The following is a 14126-nucleotide window of genomic DNA, read 5'->3' on the forward strand; positions in this document are numbered from 1 at the left end:
ACTCTGTGATACACTGAGACAGAAGATGTTTTCTGTACTGTGATTTAGATAAAATATACTTTTTTATGCAGCAGGGATTTTAATACAGTTGAAATTACTCCCTTGTGTTGACTTCATTCCTCAGTGTCAGAAGAGTTACAGCCCCCTGCATTAATATTAAAGTGTTTGGAATTCACGCTTCAGAAAATTCAAATGTTTGTCATCTGTTAATGAAAATCATGTTGGTTGTCGCTCTGCAAGGAATTAGAAGCACAGGGACTGATCCTCAACTGGTGTAAATCTGCATCACTCCATTGACTTTAGTGGCCTCTGAGTGATTTATACGAGCAGAGAATCTGGCCCATGGTATTAACTAATTTAAAAAATGTTTGACTTTAATTTAGAATCGGTGATGTTAGGATGTGATGTTTATATAGAGTGAATGAAGACTGTCCATGCGGTTGGATGTACATATCTGTAGATCTACTTTACAAGTTATAGGGAACTTGGGAGCTCACTTTCTCTGGGTTATAGCAAGGCCATCTCCAATACAGCCAGAAACCAAAGTCTCAGGGGAGGTGTGTACATGTAATGTTGTAAATTTTATTAAGGCAGTTTCATATCAAGGTAAGTCCTTAAATTTGAGAAGTCACAAATGGGAAAAAACCCGCTATCCCAATTAGTGCATCCCCTGCAATTGCAGGATATGGTCCCCAGAGAAAAGACAATATCCCAGATTTTAGCCCGGGGTATGTCTGCGCTGCAATCTGAGGTGTGATTGCAGCATGGGTAGACACACCCGTTCTAGCATGGCTAAAAACAGCAGCGTCAATGTGGTAGCAAGGGCTGAGCCAGCACCCCAGAGATGCTAGATACATACTTGCATTGCTAGTCCACACTGAAGCCTGTCCTGCTATGTCTACACTGTTATTTTTAGCTGCGCTAGCCCAGGTAAAGCTAGTGTCGGTACATCTATCAGCACTGCAGTCATACCTGAGATTGCAGTGTCAACATTCCCCAAGAAGCCAGGCCAACGTAATACATATGTAATTACACAATGCTGTGTTTTGAGTAAGAGCCTCTGTTTAATGCAAACTAGCGGGGTTTCGTATCCCTGTAATGTAATAAAAGACCATAAATGACTAAATTGAAACTATTTAAAAAAAAATTAGGAAATGTAATGTCTGAAAATTTTTTTCCCATCAGCAGTTGGTCTAGATTAGAAGACGACCGAATATATCACTAATCCATGTAATCTGAACTCCTTTCCCCCTGGGATTAACGCAAGGAGGGAAAGAGGAGTTACTTTATATAATATACATGGGTATTTAAGTTTCTGTGAGGGAGTCTTAAGTGATGTTGTTTCTTTTCCACTATTGTAATAGTAAATCTAAACTAGATTTCAGAGCACAGTTGCAGTGTAAAGCAGTGGGTAATGCTAACTAGATCATTGTACATGCATTAAAACAGGTTGACTTATAGAGAACTAGAAACAACTCCAGTCAGAGAGGGACCAATAAATTTGGCTCTCTGGGGCTAAAATAGCAAGCATATGTTTTCCTTTTCTGAGACCCATCAGCATGGTGCAGCTCTCACTGTGGCCAGAGAAAATGTCATTTCCCTAGCAGATACATACATTTATTTTAAGGAGAGACCCTCAGGGCCAGATTGAATATTGGCTTTAGTGGACCTATGCTGATTTATCCTGGCTGAGATCCTGGTCCTCAAAAGTCTATACATCTTTTTTTGTTTTTAATAAGATTTTGATGCAAATAGGCTGAACACTTGAGCACATGCTTAACTTTAAGCACATATAGGCTACTCCACTACAAGCCAAGTGTGTGATTTCCCAGCTCCCACAGATATACTCCTGCTAGCTCTCATCTGAGCTAGCACACTAAAAATAATAGTGTAGCCAGGGTAGCACAGGCAGCAGCATGTCTAGCCACACTGAGTATGTACCCTGAGGGTGTGGGCGAGTTTGTAATCAGGGAAGATAGCCTGTGCACCTTGGCTACGCTACAGTTTTTAGTGCGCTAGTTCAGAGTGAGTATGTCTGCACAAGCTGGGAATCGCATCCCAAGCTCATAGTGTAGATGTAGCCTTCGTTAGATTGTAAGCTCCTTGGGATGAGGGCCGTTACTTCATTGTCTGTTTGTACAGGGCCATGGTCCATGACAGGGATTAAAATTCTCAAAAATGTTTAAGTGATTTAGGACCCTAAGTCCTATTTTCAAAAGCAATTGAGGAGCATAATGAGATGTAGGGTTCCTAACTGCTTACAACACTTATGAAAATGGGCTCCTAAGTCACTTAGCGATTTTTGAAAGGTGCTACTGCAATACAGATAATAAATAATAGTAGCATAAGTAATCCAGGTGAAACTAGAAGTAGGCAGTATTTGAGACTACTCCCATTATTTAAAGTTAAGCATATGCTGAAGTGCTATCCTGGAGCAGGGCCTTAATTACGAGTAATTAGAAATAATCAGGCTTTTGTGGCTTTATATTTCAGCCAACGTATAGGGATTGGATCTTCTGCTGGAACTGTTACTGCTTTAGTGCATTGTAGCGCTCACTACGGGCTCTATAACTTCTTGGTGCTGGGAACTCTCAGGAAAAATGCATGGAGCCCAAAAGCTGGGAACTCCTAAATGATGAATTAGGAATCACTCATAATTTATTTTAATTAAAATAATTAAAGGGGGGGAGGGATAGCTCAGTGGTTTGAGCATTGGCCTGCTAAACCCAGGGTTGTGAGTTCAATCCTTGAGGGGGCCACTTAGGGATCTGGGGCAAAATCAGTACTTGGTCCTGCTACTGAAGGCAGGGGACTGGACTCAATGACCTTTCAAGGTCCCTTCCAGTTCTAGGAGATAGGATATCTCCATTAATTTATTTATTTTATCTCAGTTCACTCTTGGTGTTAATTAAGCATTCATAGTCATGAAGGTGTTACGGCTAATTCCTTTGCTGTGTGCTGCTTTCATTCACAAAGACACACAGTTTAATGTGTGTGTAGTACCAGGGGAATTCATGTAGTATTGCCCTTTACTTTGATCTACAAAATTCCTGGTATCATAACTTTAAATGGATAAATACTCAGAGGCACAAAGAAATCCAGTGTGTGTCTGCATTTTGTGAAGAAGGTCACTCTTGCATCTTCCTAGTTTACAACCTTAAACTGTGTAACAGTTTTTATTTTTCCCCTTTCCTGTCTCTCATAGGCTCAGATTTAAAAAATAAATTGAAGTAGCAGATGGTTTGACATTTTTTAAAAAATTGCAGCTGTAGTTGAGTCCATGAAGAACAATCTAGCCTTTCACTTCATCAAAGGTGTATCTGCACAGTGTGATTATCCGCATACAGTTGCAGGAGTGTAACTTTATTTTATTGTCCCCACAGATGAGCACCATGCCAGGACTTCCTACAAGGCCTTGCTTCTATGACATTGACCTTGACCCAGACACAGAGCAAGTTAAAGGGTTGTTTTGAGAGAGGTCTCCAAGTTCAGGTGGGTTATGTGTAACAGTGTTTAATGGGCTGTTTTCTTTCTCACTTTACAAAACTACTAATTATTTCCAGGAGTAAGAAATTGGTAGAGGTTTTGTCATTGATACATCAAGGAATCAGTATTGAGGTTTGGGAAATATTTGTTTCATTATTGCATCATATTGTATCGGTATATGGTAATGGCTGGTACTAAGTCCTCAATTGGTATAAATTGGCTTGGCCCATTGGCTTTAATGGAGCTATGTCAAACTATACCAGGTGAGTATCTGGCCTTCCACAGGGCCAATCAAAAGGGCTTTTATTTTCTGAAATCATCCCTAATAGATGTGTCTAGTCTAACCTCGCATATTGCCTCTGATGGTGATTCCCTTTCACAGCCTGTTTTTGTTGTTACATAGATTTTCCCAATAGTTTTTCCAGAAAAAATTCTGCCCCCCTCATAAACCCATTATTACTCTTCATTCTGTCCTCTTAAATAGAGACTAATTGATCCCTGTCCTCTCTATCATATGACAATATATTTGAGAGAGACAAGGTGGGTGATGTAATCTCTTTTATTGGACCAACTTCTGTTGGTGAAAGAGGGGATAAGCTTTCAGGCTCCACAGAGCTCTTCCTCAGGTGTAGGAAAGGTTATTAGCATGTCACAGCTACCTGATTACATTTCACAGACCTGAAGAAGAGCTCTGCAGAGCTCAAAAGCTTGTCTCTCTCACCAACAGAAGTTGGTCCAATAAAAGAGATTACCTCACCCACCTTGTCTGTCTCATAGCCTGGGACCAATATGGCTACAACACAGCAAACAATATATTTATTGTATGTATTTAAAGACACTTTTTTTTCTCTCATTTGTTTTTCTGCACACTTTTCAAATCCAGGTCTTTTCATCTTTCCTGAGAAGGTGCGTTTTCCAAGCCCCTCATCCTTTTTACTCTAAACTTCCTCTAGCTGGTCCATCTTTTAAAATCAAAGTGGTTACCAAAACTGAATTCAGAACTCCAGTTGAGGCTTAGAACATGCCAAGTGGTGTAGAATAATTGCCTCTCTTTAGACATCATAACCCTGTATAAAATCAACTAATGTGGCTTTTTTGTTACTGTTACTCATTCAGTATATCATACATGGTAACTCTCAGATTCTTCACAGTGACGCTACGTTCTAGCTATTCTTTGCCTGCCCTATATTTAGGATAAATAGGTTTACTTCATTTTAGTATGCCCCAAGTACCCCAAAAAAGCAAAATTAACTGTTCATTTGCCTATGCTATAAGATGGTATCCTTCAATCTGGTCAGAGCAGACTTACATTTTCCTGTGTTCTTTCTATTACAGCAAAAACTGGTTAGACTGAAAGTTAAATGATAGGTTTCGACAATTATCTTATGTACTAAGTGCCTTTGGCTATTTTACTGCTGTGTAGCTCTATGCATGGTATTTCTTGGTACATACCCTGTTATTTTGGGAGGAATTATTAACACTATAAAGTAGATGGGTATTTGCTCAGAAAGTGGCATGTGATCTTCTTTGAACAATCTAAAATGACAGCAGAATCCTAAGGTAAGACCTATACACAGACGCATGTGCTTTCTTCAGTGAAGTGGTTCAACCAACATGTTTGCTACTTTTAGTCTTGTTAAAGGCCGTCATACCCAAAGGGCAAGAAAGAGTTTTCTTTTTGCTACATATATCTTTAAGAACAATAGTCAGAAAACAAATAAGAAACTCTCCTTCCAACTATAAAGGACTTTGCTCTGGAGTAATATACAAAGTGAAAATATTGAACTTGGGTTTTTAATCAGCTTGGGTATCTTTTGGGGTTGAAAAGGACATGCCAGTAAATTAAACTCTAATCAGGTTCTTGAGAATCATGTGCATCCCAGCATATAATAGTAAGGCTATGAATCTATTGGGGATGTGCTGGTAATATCAACCACATGAGGAGAGAACCCTGTGAGTTTGAGTTCTGAAGACATTTTGACCATAATATGTTGAAAAATATGGGCCTAGATTTTCCAACTTAGGTACCTACAGTTAGGCACCTAATAAGTGTTCTGATTTTCCGAAGTGCTATGGATACGCTGGTCCCATTAACTCCAATGAAAGTGATGGGTGTTCAGCACCTCTGAAAAAGACTGTTACCCTATGAGGTCTTTGTGCATCTTCCCTTCACTCCCAAAATGCTGAGATCAGAATAAGCAGTTCATTAGGCTTTCTAGGGACCTGAAAAAAAAGTGGTAGAGCTAAAGACAGGGAAATAAGAGAAATGGCAGAATTTAAAACAAAAAAACCCTTCCCCCAATTTTGAGCTCTCATTTTTTCCCACCACAAATTATATGTGCTATCATAAACTGACTTATATTAGCCTAGTCAAGAATCATTTTCTGAGTTCATTTTTCACCCATGAGAAAGGTCTCAGCACTGAAGCAGTCTGCCCCAAGGCCAGATGGACTGCACAGAGGTATGCGTGGGTGTGTTCATACGATGACAGATACAGTAATTTTCTGTCTGCTTGATTGAAACACTTTTGTTGTGGTCATGGTGTATAATGTAAATTACAGTAATATTGTATTTTGCCAGCTAAGATGTGGCAATTGTAAAGTATTCAGAGATTAGTCCAAGAACTACAGCTGTTTCATTATAAACACACATACCTAACTGAGAACAATTGTGCTACCGTGCATTCTATATCCCACTCAGCGCAGTGCTTAACCTCATGAGGCTTTATAAGGATATTCAAGTAAGCAAAGTTTTTGCTACTAGAAACAATTCTCTGGTGTGCCTTGCTAAGACTGAGCTAAGCTTTGGACTCCATCAGTCTACCTTACTTGCCAATACTGTTAATAAAGCTGGTGATAGTTCTTACAAGATTCTGCAGAATAGTACAAGCCACGGTGTGTACTGTGGTGTAGCTTGGAGTTTGTATGAATTTTTAGAGTATATTCTAACCAAAAAATTAATTGAAAAAAAGTCAAGGTTGAAAATGTTTTTCAATCAAATGCAGCCAACACTCAAAAGACAACTTCGCACTTTCTTTGCAAAAAGTACCATGCACCATTAAAAAACATCCAAGCCTTTAAAAATCTGACAACAAGCATTCAAGGGAATCAGCTAATTCCCCACCACTATCTAATTCTTCATCACTCATTATTGCCCCACCCAACCTCCACTGCTTAATGAGATACTTAAAAGGGAAAAGTTGACACTTACTCCCAAGAGACTATCTACACTTGACCAGAGCTCACTACAGAGTTTCTTAGGGAGACCAGCCAGTGACATTGGGCTAGATAGAGGCAATTGTGCCAGCTGGAGGAACTAAAAGAAGAGCAAGCTATTGGGTTATTTGTGCTCTGGATCTGAAAAGATCTGGGAAAGAGAGGCTAGAGGGATCCCATGCTATGGATGACAAGAAGCCCTTTTCACTTTGTCTTTTGGTCCAGCTCTCTGAAACTAGATGTATTAGGTGTCTCCTGTATCTACCCTCCTCTTACCAGTTACCAGACTTCCATTCTTTCATTGTCCTTGACTTCTTGTGACCAGGCAAGGCCCCAGCTATCAGTCATGTTTTTGCATTTTACACTTCCTTCCAGGGCTGAGGTGAAGCAGGATGCTTTGCAGCATAAAGAACTGATACTGTGACACTTCTGCAGCTTTTCTAAAGAGCTGTTAACCTAGGTCATCTTATGCAAGGCATTGTGAGGTGCATAAAACCCAGAAGGAAGCACAAAACAGGAGACTACAACTGCCTGATGGCAGAGAATAGAAAACTGTGTGAGAGGAGTTTTAGCCTGTATTCATTCAGACATAGTCACCTGGAAAAGATATTCTTGAAATCTCTCATTCTTTTTTCTCCTTTTGTCATTCTTTTCCCTCCCCTTTCTTTCCAAGTTTACCTTTATTCCCCTTCCAGTCTATACCAATCCTGCATTTTAGGCAGCAGGAGTTTGGAGGTCTGTAGAAGAAACTATCTTTTTGCCACAGGGAAAGGAGAAGCAAGTACATCATGTCACTACCTAGCAACATCATAAACACACAGTGTGACTGGATCTTGAAGGAACTTATCCAGTTTACCTTTTCCCAGCCATGATGGGCCTCTGATATGGGTGGAGACGGAGTATTTTCCTACACTTTAAGTCCCCTTAAGAAAACAGAAGAATCTAAAATCTCCATGTATACAAATCCACATTTTTAGAATTATCCCTTGATTTTACATCCAAATATTACTGTACTGCTAACCTTTGCTGATTTTACACTCTCCTTATATTGCTACCCTGGGGAGAGATGGAGAATTAGGGATAAGAACATGTGAGGAAGAAAGATTGTTAAAGCAGGGTATGTGTGAGAAAGAGAGAGACGAACTAAACTGTAAAAACAACAAGGAGTCTGGTGGCACCTTAAAGACTAACAGATTTATTTGGGCATAAGCTTTCGTGGGTAAAAAGAAGTGAGGTTTTTACCCACGAAAGCTTATGCCCAAATAAATCTGTTAGTCTTTAAGGTGCCACCAGACTCCTTGTTGTTTTTGTAGATACAGACTAACACTGCTACCCCCTGATACTGAACTAAACTGTACTTAGTCTATTATGGTCTTTCTACCTTCCCAGCTTCTGCATGTACTTGTCACGTTTGGGTCTTTTAATTGCCTGCATAACTCCTTGAGAATACATTGTAGAGTCATCTGCTGCCTTTCTTAGTGCATTGTATGCATTAATTACAGCCTGTGTAGCAAAATGTTTCCCAACACATTCCATTCCCAGTTCCCTTCTTTTGTATCTGTTATCCTCTAGAAATTTTACTCCTCAGAAGTTCAGTCATGTCCTATTCAGATTTTTAATGACTCTGGATGAAATCCTAGCCCCACTGCCTGGCAGACCTACCATTGACTTCAATGGGCCAGGGCTTCATCCTCTAAGCCCATTTTAATAACCTTTCCACATAATGATAACCACGGTGACTCTTGATTGTGCCCCTTCTGAATTTTTCCTAATTCTTCACTAGAATCCGTGTAATATGACTCCACAAATATATTTATTTAAATTTCTAAAAAGCCTACATATCCTTTCACCATGGGCTCACATCTATTTAAATAGAGGAACAGGTAACACAAAGCAAGTCAACAGCAGTCCTCACCCCTTCAACCTGTTAGATTTAACAAATACCCCATCTTCTTTATCCCTATATACAGTACCTCACACAATGGGATCCAATTACAAATTGGGGGTGGTAGATGCTACCTCATCAAAAATTATAGCACAGTACTTCACTTGTGATCCCACCAGCCGCCTTGTTACATTGCCATAACTATCTCTTGTGAGTTGTGCTTTATTCTGCTGTTGATACACTCCAGATTTCTGTTTGCTTTCCTAATTGTTGTTAGATATTGGGGTTGGGATTGTAATTTTGTATGCACTATTTCCCCCAGATCCGTTTGCTGATGACTTTCTCCCCATATAAACGGGTTGAGATTATTCTTAATTAGGCTTCACTACTAGTGAATCATTTGTATTTTCCTCCTGGAAAGGTGATTAAAAGTTGATCTGAAAACCACAAATGTTTATATTGTTTTAGTTTCTTGATCAGTTCTTGTTGAAAATGCATCTTGTTGGGGGTTTTTTTAATCACTTTAACAAAAACGTTCCAAAATTCTATGCACCAAGTTTTAAGTCAATGGAACTCTTTATTGCAAAATGTCACCTCTTCAAGAGCCCATAGTAGTGCTGGCATGTGTGTGTGTGTGTGTGTGTGTTTTGTGTTTTACTTCCAATGGATATACAGAAAGGGTTTGTATTAAGTGGAAATACACCTCTACCCCGATATAACGCTGTCCTCAGGAGCCAAAAAATCTTACCACGTTATAGATGAAACCGCGTTATATCGAACTTGCTTTGATCCGCCGGAGTGCGCAGCCCCCTCCCCGGAGCCAGGGCCGGCTCCAGGGTTTTGGCCGCCCCAAGCAGCCAAAAAAAAAAAGCCGCGATCGCGATCTGCGGCGGCAATTCGGCGGGAGGTCCTTCACTCCCAGGCGGAGTGAGGGACTTGCCGCCGAATACCTGGACGTGCCGCCCCTCTCCGGAGCAGCCGCCCCAAGCACCTGCTTGAGAAGCTGGTGCCTGGAGCCGGCCCTGCCCGGAGCTCTGCTTTACTGCGTTATATCCAAATTCATGTTATATCGGGGTAGAGGTGTATGTTATTTGTAGCACGTGGTATAGTTAAATATTTGATCTAATTATGCTCAGGGTAAAAACTTCTACCATTGAAACATTACAGAGCCTCTTGTCATACCTTTTGCTTTTGCTTCTTTATTCCTGTTTCTTCAACCAATGAAAATTATTACTGCAATACTTTTCTTCTTTTCCAGAATTCTGAAAATACAAACTGCTACGTCACTATTTCCTGCAATAGGAGACAAGAGTGAATTTGAAATATGCCTGTTATGTGTCTCTGGAGGGATATCAGGATAGACCAAAGAGGGGAAAAAATCTACTCTTCCTTCTACCCATTTTTATGACATAAAAAAAAAAAAGTTTGTTACAAACTAATTTATTCTTGGTTTAGTGGAGAGAAATTTTTTGCCATGCTTACTATTGCTTGCATTTCTGAATGTTTGTTTTGTCGATAAAATGGTGTGAACAGAAAGGTGAAATTTTCCACTCCAGGATTTTGTATTCTTTATTTGAGCTGCTAACAAAAGTATTTCCCTTGTCAGTGGCCATCTAAAAAATTAACATAAACGGGATTACACGGCCTTATAAAGCCTGTTGCTCTTGAAAGAGTAGAGTTCAGCTGCTGGCATTCAGGAGCTGAAACCACACACAAATTAGCTGCACATTTCTGAGTTATCAGCAAGTGTTGCTATGGGCACTGCTGGGGAAGAGCCAAATTTCAAATGAGGGGACTGTTGAAGAATAACAAACAAGACTTTTTTAGTACAGAATTTGTATTTCCTCTGTGGGCAAACAGCTTTGAAAAACTTAAAACATAGTGTGTCCCATAGTCATAGGTACTTTTATCTGTCAAAGGTGCTTGTTACCAGTTCTGCAGTGTTTTTGGTCTGTTTTGTTCAGTATCTCGGCTATAAATCCCAAATGTCAACAAGCTTTGTTTCTTTTTAAAATCAGCTGTCTAAGGAGACAGAAGGAATGTCTGTCTTGTCCGTTTTTTGAAAAAATCAACCTCCAACCTTGTTTCCCAGTGAAGTGGGTTATTGTCATTATTCTAGAGGGTTTTTCTTACAGTGCAAAATTGAGGGTCTGGTGTTGCATTTACAGTCAGCAGGTGGTACTGCCAGTGAAAACTGACCATTCTTTATTTGGGGGTTGCAGTATGCTATCCCCATGCACCAGCCATCCTCTGTAGGGACAGTTGGGTGCTGTAGCATGTCAAAAATCCAAAATGGAGCAGTTCTTTTGACTTTCTTTGAGTGCCCATTGAATGAATCACTGCTACAGTAGGGCAAACTTTCACACACAACATATTTATCAGGTTACTTTTGAGTATTTCCTTCCTCATTGTTGCTGTTTATTTTCCAAATATGTGCCTGAAAGAAGGGTCTTCCTCCTAATGCACATGTTCCTTTGACCTGATTCATTCAGTGAACTCCTCTGCAATATTTTGGACATTGAAAACACATTATTACAACACCACCTAGTAAAATGGAGAACAGCCCCAAATGTCATGCTACTCAGATAATACATTGTACATCATCAACCAAGTCCACATAATTATCTCACTAGATGTAAGGGCCAGCTGCTAAAAATGTCTGGTGTCTTATGCAGAAATAATGCTCATATTTAACACTTGAATATGGCCTCATTTAGGTTTCCAGTAGCAAAATGTTGACACCTTTCAGTTATTTCTGGGCACAAACAAAAGTCCTGAACCTCCAAAAGTCACATTAGTGAGCTCCAGCTGCTCTGTCACCCGAGAATGCATTGCACTAGGACACCACTTCTGCCATGGAGGATCTGGCTGATAAGAACCCTAATAAACCAATGTTTTTAAATGATTTGGTTCATTTTCTCACCACTTCTCTAGTTTGATTATTACATGCAATTTATAATTTAAAAAAGAGATGAAGCCAGTTTTCTACGCTCGTATTCAAGAACTACAAGCTGGTAGGGCTTGGTTTTCAAAAAGAAAGGCACACAATGAAAAAAACAAGCTGTCTGTGTGAGGAGGTGCTTATGGTGATGGGGTTGGTTGCTAAAGCAGGGTGTTGCATTTTTATGGGTCCTTGGGTATATTCAGGCACACTGTTATGGCTTTCTCCTGCTATGCTGGTTTTTCTATATAGTGTGTATCCTGTATGTAGTGAACAGGATACATATGTGTAGTCACAAAAGCAGAGCATTCTTGAAACCATGGCGCTTTCATATGACACAGAATTTTGGGCCTCTCAAGATCATGTTTTCCATTTTTAACCATCATACTTAACATATAAAACTGAGTGTGCCTCATAGCTGAATTGGATATTCATTTAAACAAGTATTCAGCAGATTGCTGAGTAGAATCTCACGCAGTGTGCTTTTAGACCACCACAGTAACTGACTCTTCTTTCTTTGGACTTTTTTTCTGACAGCAATCCAGAATAAAAGAGGATTCTGAAAATACACAGAATATTGTATTTTCAAGCTTTTCAAAGTGCTCCCTCTCAGGAAATGCTCATGAACTGGTTCCTTCAATAAAAGAGCAACACAACAATGGGGTCCGGAGAGACAATATATCATTGTCCTTTTAAGTTAAAACAGTGAAATAATGACCAGAAATAGTTTATTTCCCAAGTGACATCCTCCAGTGGTGCTCCACCCAGCTTACTCATGTCTATATATGTTATAGGCTTGAACAATGTCTCTTTGGTCCTGTTTACATCGCCATTCCCACCATGTTTGGGGACTCCATTACATCACATGGTTCTCTAACCAGTTTTTTTAAAGAGTTTAGTCTTGCAGGGATTGAACCTTGTTTTAACTGTGTACCCTACCTGTGCCAGAGCCTTGGACTCTAGTGAGACAGCAGCATGTACTGGGGGCACAGTTGACATAATGCTCCTTCCAGAGTGCAAGAGTGAAACATATTTTAGCTATGAGGACTACTGTGTTGTAACTTAGACCTCTAGCATGGAGTTACAGTAAAGATGGGACTCTGATGGTTCCAAGGTATTTGACGTGTTCTGTTAACAAGGTTCACTTCACAAATTTAGCTTATGCCAGGCTAGACTCTGGGCACTCTGTGTTTATACCCATACCAGCTACAATGATGTATAAACAAGGCTGTTACTAGCAAGATTTGAGCCCAGTTTTCCAGACAATTGTGGGCAGAGATTTTTGGTCTGAGAAATTTTATTAAACTGTCCCCTAGGCTCAATCTACGCTATGTTTATACCTCTATTGTAGTCTAATCCCACAACTCATTTGTATTTGTCGTGTAGACAGGCTCGAACACCACCTGCGCAAAAAATATAAATCTACACTTGGGGGATTTCCTAGAGTGGTTGTCAGAAAAACATTCTGCTCCACACTGCTAGCGACAGCCATGTTCTATACATGGCTCTACTATAGCTAACTCAGTTCTGACCTCAGTGCAGTGTGGATTCGAAGCACTCCTGGTTTTGAAGCATCCACTGCTGTTGACCAGTGAACGCTGCATGAGGAATATGAGGCTCTCAGAGTGATAGGATTTAACAAACCACTCAAAACTCCCATTTTATATACACATGGGTCCCCATAGCATGTGTTCCAGGTAAATATTTTTAATTTAGACCATACTGTCTTTCCTCCCTGAACAATATTTCTGGTACTTATTTATCTTACTGCAGCACAAGAGCCAGTGAAGATAGGCGTTAATGAGGTGCATGTGATTTCTTGACAGTCATCTGGTTAGAGAATTTTTTTTATGCTACAATGTGCTGATGTATTCATCACCAAGAAATCTTTGAGCCGTTTCAATCATCTTTCATTATTTCCCAGGTTTGCTTTTTCCTACTCAAATATCTGCAAAAATCTTTTGAACTAACCAATTTCAGCTTCTTCACCTATTTATCCTTTCAAGTTTTAGGGTGAGATGTTCTAAAGCACTCAGCACTGCCCTCATTCTGGTCCCATTGACATCAGTGGGAGTTTTACCATTGAGTGGGAGCAGTTTCCCAGACTTAAGCCATCACTGAGCTCTTCTGAAAATCCTGCCCTCAGTGTGTTATTTTTCCTTTTGTTTGCTTTATTTCACATGCCTTCTAGTGGAAAAAAGTATTATGAGTATCATTATTTATATAGTGCTGTAGGTGTTACTGGTGCTTTATGAACGTATAGGAAGATAAAGTCCCTCGCCTGAGGACTTTTCAAACCACATGAGGTTAGCACAGATGCTAACAGATCGTGGTTGGGGAGGAAATGTAAGAGAAAGGATTAAAGTTACAGAAGAGAAGGAAGTGAATATTGCTCATTGTAGAGAATCTAATTGTTACGAAATATTACAAGTGACCTGTGTACTATGCCTGCAAATTGCAAAGTATTGTGGAATGTAAGAAGCTTTTAAAACACACTTCGCGCTGAGGTATGAGCAGTCATGAACATATTGCTATAAAAGGTTTGGAATCCTTTCACATTGCATAGTATATAGCAATATTTGTGAAGTCTGCAGCTCTT

The 14126-nt window shown here is 39.8% G+C and overlaps 1 protein-coding gene across 1 annotated transcript in view; it reads left to right on the forward strand.

The window, feature by feature from the left end:
- The window catches only part of MTHFD1L (methylenetetrahydrofolate dehydrogenase (NADP+ dependent) 1 like), a 213350-nt gene extending 203359 nt beyond the window's left edge, over nucleotides 1–9991 (forward strand). Inside the window, exons 27-28 of the mRNA XM_065400405.1 lie at nucleotides 3384–3492; nucleotides 9845–9991. Coding sequence (XP_065256477.1) covers nucleotides 3384–3473 — 90 coding nt within the window. The 3' untranslated portion in view covers nucleotides 3474–3492; nucleotides 9845–9991. The remainder of the gene's footprint in view (nucleotides 1–3383; nucleotides 3493–9844) is intronic.
- The last annotated feature ends 4135 nt before the right edge of the window (nucleotides 9992–14126 follow it).

Source organism: Emys orbicularis, chromosome 3 (genome assembly GCF_028017835.1).
Source record: "Emys orbicularis isolate rEmyOrb1 chromosome 3, rEmyOrb1.hap1, whole genome shotgun sequence".
Lineage (NCBI taxonomy): Eukaryota > Metazoa > Chordata > Testudines > Emydidae > Emys > Emys orbicularis.